General features: G+C 33.3%; 1 protein-coding gene and 1 pseudogene across 2 annotated transcripts in view; one reads left to right on the top strand and one right to left on the bottom strand.

Annotated features, from left to right (window-relative positions):
• Nucleotides 1-1386: 1386 nt before the first annotated feature.
• Nucleotides 1387-1483, top strand: LOC149834534 (U6 spliceosomal RNA; annotated as a pseudogene).
• A 1009-nt stretch (nt 1484-2492) lies between these two features.
• FKBP13 (FK506-binding protein 13) overlaps nt 2493-7772 on the bottom strand; it is a 28455-nt gene continuing 23175 nt past the window's right edge. For both annotated transcript variants that reach the window (XM_090010172.1, XM_090010174.1), the window contains one exon: nt 2493-2827. In XM_090010172.1, the coding sequence (XP_089866298.1) occupies nt 2763-2827 (65 nt within the window). In that variant the 3' untranslated portion in view covers nt 2493-2762. The remainder of the gene's footprint in view (nt 2828-7772) is intronic.

The raw sequence follows: 7772 nt of genomic DNA, 5'->3' as shown, positions 1-7772 counted from the left end.
TTTGTAGTCGTACAGTAGATTGCATATTCTTCAACGACAAAGAGGGCCTTTCAGAAGGAGGAGAAAGTTGGACAAAAACACAAAAGACTGTAAGTTGATCGAAGGGAGAGTTGACTCTTGTACTTGAAGAAATCTGCATGTTGAAGAATATAATACATACTCAAGAAGATATGATACATACTCATGTTGGCCGTTTGAATAACACAAATAAGGTCAGCAAGAAGCTACATTGTAGCAATCATAACATCCTCAACAATAGAAATTCATTTGATTGCTTTTTTTGTATGTATTTGAATATCAACATTATAACTCATTGAATTGTATATAATGTTATTTGAATATTTTTATGAATGAATTTTTATATAAAGTTATTTGAATGTCATTGATTTGTATATATGTCATTGTTTAAATGATTTGAATGTTTAAACTGAAAGCACTATTGACTAATTTGTATATAATGTCATTGTTTATATGCTTATATATTTTCAAATTATTTGAATGTTTATTTGCTTACATTTATTGTTATTTGGGTTGTTATATATGAAACTTCATTTAAAAAATTGAAACTACTAAAATTACAAATAATTCATAAATTTACTTAAACATATATTCACTTAAACTGAAGCCATTAAAATTGCATATATCATACTTTTTCGCATATAATTCACAAATTTGCATAAATATATTTGAAAAATCCTACTGATTCGTAAAAATTCAATTGTTTTGATAAAAACTTAATGTTTTGCATAACCGCTAAAACAACTAAAACAAAAAATACCCAATTCATTTGCGAAAAACTTAATGTTTTGCATAACCGCTAAAATAATTGTGAAACAGAAAGATTTTTGCAAATCAATAATATTGTCACAAAAATATTTATGCAAAAATGTATGATATATTTAATTTTAGTGGTTTTAGTTTAAGTGTATTTTTGCAAATATATTTATGCAAAATATTGACATATGCGAAAGCGTAGGATATTTGCAATTTTGGTGATTGCAGTTCACCAAAAAAATCGCAAATAAATTTATGCGAGTTCATGAGGTCCGCACAAAAAACCTATAATTTTGGATTTAAGTGGGAGTTGAAACTAGCCGATGGGTTGTACAATTTTATCACAATAAGGGCTCAATTCGCAATTGCAAATGGTAAAAGGGTCCTAACAATGTCAGATATTTGTGATTTTGGATATCAAAAGAATAAAAAATTGTAAGGTTTTTAGAGAATCAGATCAAATTATCCGTATAATATGGTCATTTTTCGTTGATCAATCATATCAAATCTGGCACTAGCAATTTATTGTGTTCTTTTTACTAGATATAGGTTGTAAATTTGGAATTCACTTTGTACATATTTTTCACATTTTTAATCATTAGATTTGGAAGTCTCTTCAGAGATCCAATAAAACTGGAACAATATAGAGAAGATCCGCATGACCTGAGCAAGGATGAGATGCATAAATCGAGAATTGGTCTAAATTTTTTTTCCTTAAAAAAAATCAATAAACCTGGAAAGACCTAATGTCAATGAGGGCAGATGCATGTCGCATTAGTACCATGATCTAACCTGCATACCAAATTGTATCTTTCTCAGATGAAACAGTGTCTAGTTTTAGCAAGAAATATTCAGACTGACGTGGTGCAGTTTGATCTAGATTTGGGTTAAGTGTAGGCTGACCGGGTCTGGTTGTAGTGAGATGTGGATCCTGTAGTAGCCAAGTAATCTTAAGCTCTGTTTGGGAGCTGGGAGTTGATGGAGTTTATGGATTTTTTTTTATATTTACACGAGAAACAGCCCCCAAGAACATAGACCTAGCCACGCTGGCTCTACTTGCTGTACTTACTGTCACTGTCCTAACAGCATAAAACTCTGTGGGCTTTCCCCTTCCCCAAGGGAGTCACCACGGAGTTTATGAATTTGGAAAAGCAAACCATCGATTTCTGGAATTGGCGGCTACCACATTTAAGGCTCTGTTTGGGAGCTGGAGTTGGATGGAGTTTATGGATTTGGATAACTGGAAGCTATCGATTTACGGAATTGGCAGCTACCTTACCAATTCCTGATTTTAGCACAAATATGGAGAGGTTGTCTCATCTCCTTTCTCATTTCCATTAAGCTACCTTTGCAACTTCATTCCCCCAATCCACCACCACCTCGTCGTCCCAACTACCTGCTACCAAACAGAGTTGTTGGTTCTAGGTGTTCGTGCTAACCAACCAGCTTAACTGCCTCTAACTTTCATGAAAGTGCCAACTTTTGTTGTCAAAATGGATCAAATATAAAACTCACGCTCAACATGATCAACACCGGCAGAACATGACAGGTCTTATCCAAATCTGAGCCAAGGTTCCCACCCCGTTTTGGTGGTTCCATATCTAACAATATCAAGCAAATCCCCTTTGAACCCTAAGATCCACAGCTTTGGTTATATGGAAGTTCCTTACCAAGAGAGATGGGGAACGCTACCATGGTGGATTTTGTTACCATGATTAGAACACTACGTAATGCAGCATATTGCCAATCAAAGAAACATAATGCAGCATATTAAACTTTGAATAGGAACCAATATTTCTGAGGCTTTGCATTCAAAAGTCTCTCTCTCTCTCCATATATATATATATATATATATATATATATATATATATATATATATATATATTCGATCCACCTAAATGTAAATGTTGTGCTAAATCATAATTTTGCCTTTAATAGAAGCACCGCTTGAAATAAATGGCAAGCAGGGGACTCGTGTTAAGCTCTCGTTAAGCCACACCAACAAACTCCACGTCAAACAGCAGAACAGAATCTGGAGGGATGGCGCAGGAACCTGCAACACATTCAAACATGGATGGAAAATGCCATGATTTTTATACTCTGACCAAATTCCAATGTTTTCAGTTGTTTTTGTATGCAACACTAGTATGTTTTATCCCTGCACAAGCACCTGATCAGTTTTAAATTCTCAAATTGGATAAATCTCATGCATATGAATCAAATTTGAGGAATGAAACTATTAAGTTCCTGCTAGGGTTTGTTCTTTGTCAAACATAGGCCCTTCGAGGATATAAAATGATATGATGATTTTAAGATAATCATGTGTGCTTAGAATTGAGCAAAGAAAAGTTCTGCATCCATTTGTTAGCTGTCATGCATAGTCGTTGCTCTTTTGCTAGCTGTTACAGAAATGATTTTAGGCACTAATAGAGCAGTCTAAATTCCAGATATCTCTAACAGGCCAAGCAAACCTCAAAAAGCAAGCAGAGAACAGGGTGTATTCGTAAAAGATGAACGACTAAAAGTGAAGCCTGTGACTCCATGAGGATTACTTGGAAGCTAGTGGTGGATCACTTGAAGGAAAATGCAGGAATAGGAGAACCTCCACAAAATCTTGGAAGGACTAGAGGCTAACCAAAACTAAAGTGTGGACCATCAGCTTATCCAGAAAATCCTAATTGCTAGTACCTCCGTAATTATCATAACATAAGCATCACCATGAATAACAGCCAAGGTAAGAGAATCATATGGGTCATTGCATGCTTCTGTAAAGAATGCAAATCTAGCTTTCAATGGGGAAGGGAAAATGACTAAAAACTGTAGGATGCTCGTTTTAGAAAGATGACTCCAGGCAAGAGTAGAGAAGTGATAATTCAGGTTGGTAGTTCTTCACTGCATGGTGAGGCATCCGGAGAGAAAGGAATGATCCTCAAGGAATTGTATAAACCTTACCATACTAGTCATGTGTTCATCTAAGATCCATTATTGAGCAAAAACTAAATGGACTCAGAAAACTTTGCTCAGATTGGTTGTTGCAGTGAGGACGTGAGCCTTTTCATACATGAGACTCTTAATATCTCCATCATAGACTTGCTTGCACGCCTGGGAATGACAACTTGTCATTCCCTAAATATTTCATTGAAGTTTCAGTATTTTGATTATCGAAAATAAAAACCAATACATAAGGTAGAGCCTCTCAAAGCAATAACTACAACAAAGCATAAATAAATGAGTTAATTAACATAAATTATAACTGAATTAATGAGCAAGGTACTTTGAAAGGATGTACACCTATTAATTGAAGTCTGCTAACTTAATATTGGATGCTAAATTCAAGGACCACACGCATCAAACTGACTCCACTTACTGCTATGAACCTTCACAAGAAATCATTTTTGCTTGGCTCTCACATCATTTGGACTGCAGTACATTTTCTTTTTTCTCAACTAATTGGCATAGGTTTTCATGACAAAAAACCTTAGTATTCAATTTAGTTGCTTTTAAGACTAGAAATAAAAGAAAGCAATAACAAGAAATAGGTAAAATTTCAGATTATTCAACTTCAAGAAAATCAAAAAAATATTTTCCTCCTCTTCTCTATATGTAATAGCCAAGTGCAACCTAAATACTGTTAAAATATGTACCCATTTGTGTGTGTATATATACACATATACATACATATGTATACATATACATATACATATATAATATATTTGTTTCCTCTTTATTTTTTATTCTTTTATTTAATGTATTTTTGGTCAACTTAAGTTGACTTTGACTAGCCATTAAAGCTGGTCTAACAGCAAGAAGGTCTCTCTCTACTCTCTCATTACTCTCTCCCTCTCCTCTCTCCTATGTATATAAATAGGGGATCCTCCCCCCATTCAGAGTATGCTTCTTGCATACTTGTGTTATATTAATAAAATATATTTTTTATATTGTGAGCCTTTTTTGTGTGTGCCCTTTGTGGGTTTTGTGAGTGTGTCCTTAGTGACCACTTTTGTGCTTGTCTATTTTGATTTTTGGTGGACATTTTGTTCGTGATTGAATGCTATTGGTTTATTACATGGTATTAGAGCTTGGTGGTACTTGCTCATTTGTGATTCACATTCAAGTGTTTGTGTGATCGTGTATTGCCCTCTTGAATATTGACTTGATTCTTTGGTTCGGGTGATCATTAATCCTACTCAAAGTTCGTGGTGTAGTGCTCATGCTCTCGCTCTTTCTGTACATCTATCTCTCTTTTTCATCTCATCTCTTTCTCTCCATCTTTTTTCTCCTTTATAAAAATGGATGACAAAGAAATTGTCACCATCATGCTTATTAAACTTAACGATACAAACTATGTAATGCAGTATTCAATTATGATGCATCATATTTGTAGAAAAGGGTTGTAGGGATTAGTGGATGGATCCGACCCAGAGCCTAAACTAGTTCTCACTAAGGTGGAGAACGAGAAAAAGGTCTCTTTTATATGGTGAAATAACTAACCATAGTCAACTATGAAAAAAATGAAAAAAGTGAAAAAATGGGACATGCCAAAAATTATGTCTTGGCTCATTAATAGTGTCGATATTAAAAAATATTCTAATCTTGCAAAAATTGAGCATGCCAATAAGAATTGGGAATACCTCAAAAATATGTATTTCCTTAAGGATATTGCACATGTTTGCAACTTGAAAAACAATGTTCGAACTTATGACCCAAGGTAACAAAAGCATTAGGGAGTATTACAATGAGTTATCCGAACTTTGGAAAGAGTTGACTCTTCTTGAACCAAAGTGGCATTGCTCCGAAGATATTGAACTCCGATAAAAAAAAGTTGATGCGGAACATTTCTATCAATTTATAAATGGTTTGAGACCTGAATTTAAGACCACCAAATTGGCGCTCCTTTATAGGGAAAAAAAAATCTCTATTGTTGATACTATTGAGAAACTAAGTATAGAGGAGAATAGGTTAAAAAGAGATACTTTCAAGAATGAAGATTCAGTTCTAGCCATTTCTGGGCCAAAAAATTACACACGCATATACAAGTCACCTCACTTCAGGAGACAAGGCAATGCCACAGTCTCATCCTTCTCTAATCTCGGTAAGTCTCCTTGGCTTCTTGATTCTGGTGTATCATTCTATATGAACCCCAATATTGATATTTTATCCAAATGTCATATTAACTCAAATGAGTCAAATGTCTTTACTGGCGATGGTAAATCTCTTGAGATAAAAAGAAATAGGAAAATTTGAAAGTAATCTTTAAAACTCTAAAAAAAAATTAATTCCAAAAATTAGATATATCCCTAAGTTAAATTTAAACATGTTATTCATTTATCAAATATCGAATCATGGATATAATGTCTCATTCTCATCTAATAGTTGTTGGGTGCAGGATCGTCAGGAAAATTGATTGAGGAAGGTTATAGAGAAGAAAACCTCTAGTACATGTTTTTTTGGAAATACCCAAGAATACTTTTTGTTGTAATGTTCAAAATTTGAACTTGGACTTGTGGCACAAAAGATTTGGTTGTCCTAATGTATCCAAAGTTTAATTCAAATTTGAAAAAAATTTGTAATTTTGAAAATTTTACTTGTAAAGATTTTATTCTTGGTAAAATGAAAAAATCACCATTTCAAGAAAGAACTTTTGTTTATTCTAGACCACTTGAGTTAGTACATTCAATGTTTTGGGTCCAACACCAGTTATATCAAAATGTGGATATATATATATATATATATATATATATATATTATGTCATTTTTGTGGATAATTTTTTTAGGTATATTTGGATCTATTTCCTTAGACATAAATCTGAAGGATCTTACATTTTCAAATATTTCACAATTTGGTCAAAAATAAGTTTGAAAATGATATCTCTATCTTTCAAATTGGCTCGAGGGGATAATTTCTATCAAAAGAATTTAAGAATTACATAGATTTGCATGGCATCACACATCAAAGATCGTGTCCACACACACAACGCCAAAATGGTTTGGCTAAAAGCAAACACAAGCATATTATAGAAACCATAAAAACCTTACTTATAGCAAACCAAGTACCAAAAGATTTTTGTGATGAAACCACTTTAACCATTGTGTACCTTATTAACATAACGCCATCTTCTTCCTTACAAAATATGACCCCTGTTGAAAAACTCTTTAAAAATGAAAAATTATATGTTTCAAGAAATGTATCCTTTTTAGAAAATGAAAGTTTCTTTGATTTTGTGATTGTTCTTTACTAATCACATTATTTATTGAGTCATTGACATTATCAAGATCAAAGACACAATCGCAATCATCAATATCATACTTCAAGAAATGTGTAAAAATATGTACCTATTTGTGTTTGTGTGTGTATATATATATATATATATATATATATATATATATATATATATATATATATATATATATATATATACGTCACACGGACTCTTCTAACAGGGCACCGCACCTGTGTCGCACCCGCACCCAGGCGGATGCGACACTTGGACACAACTTCCTTTGTGTTAGGTGAAGTAAACCATACTGAGGTCCATTTCCATCCGAAAGTAGATTCAGTTAACTGTAATCAAGTCCATTTTTAACTATATTATATATATAAATACATAAATTCACACAAATACGCGTAGTGTTAACTTAAAACTGTTAAAAATTATATATATCTTCCCCGCACCCCCACACCCAAGTTTTTTTAAAGTGCCGCACCCGCACCTATGTAACACACACACACACACACACACACACACACACACATATATATATATATATATATATATATATATATATATATATTCTTCTTTTATTTAATGTATTTTTGGTCAACTTAAGTTGATATTGACTAGCCGTTAAAGTTGGTCTAACGGCTAGTCAATATAGTCGTTAGACCTAGTCTAACCTAACAGTTAGAAGGCCTCTCTCTACTCTCTTACTATCCTCTCTCTTGTATATATATATATAAATAGGGGATACTCCCCAATTCAAAGTATGCTTCTTGCATA

This window comes from Nuphar pumila, chromosome 6 (genome assembly GCF_984573655.1).
Source record: "Nuphar pumila chromosome 6, dmNupPumi1.hap1.1, whole genome shotgun sequence".
Lineage (NCBI taxonomy): Eukaryota > Viridiplantae > Streptophyta > Magnoliopsida > Nymphaeales > Nymphaeaceae > Nuphar > Nuphar pumila.
Note: the sequence above shows the minus strand (reverse complement) of the source record. Positions and strands in the feature narration are given on the sequence as shown.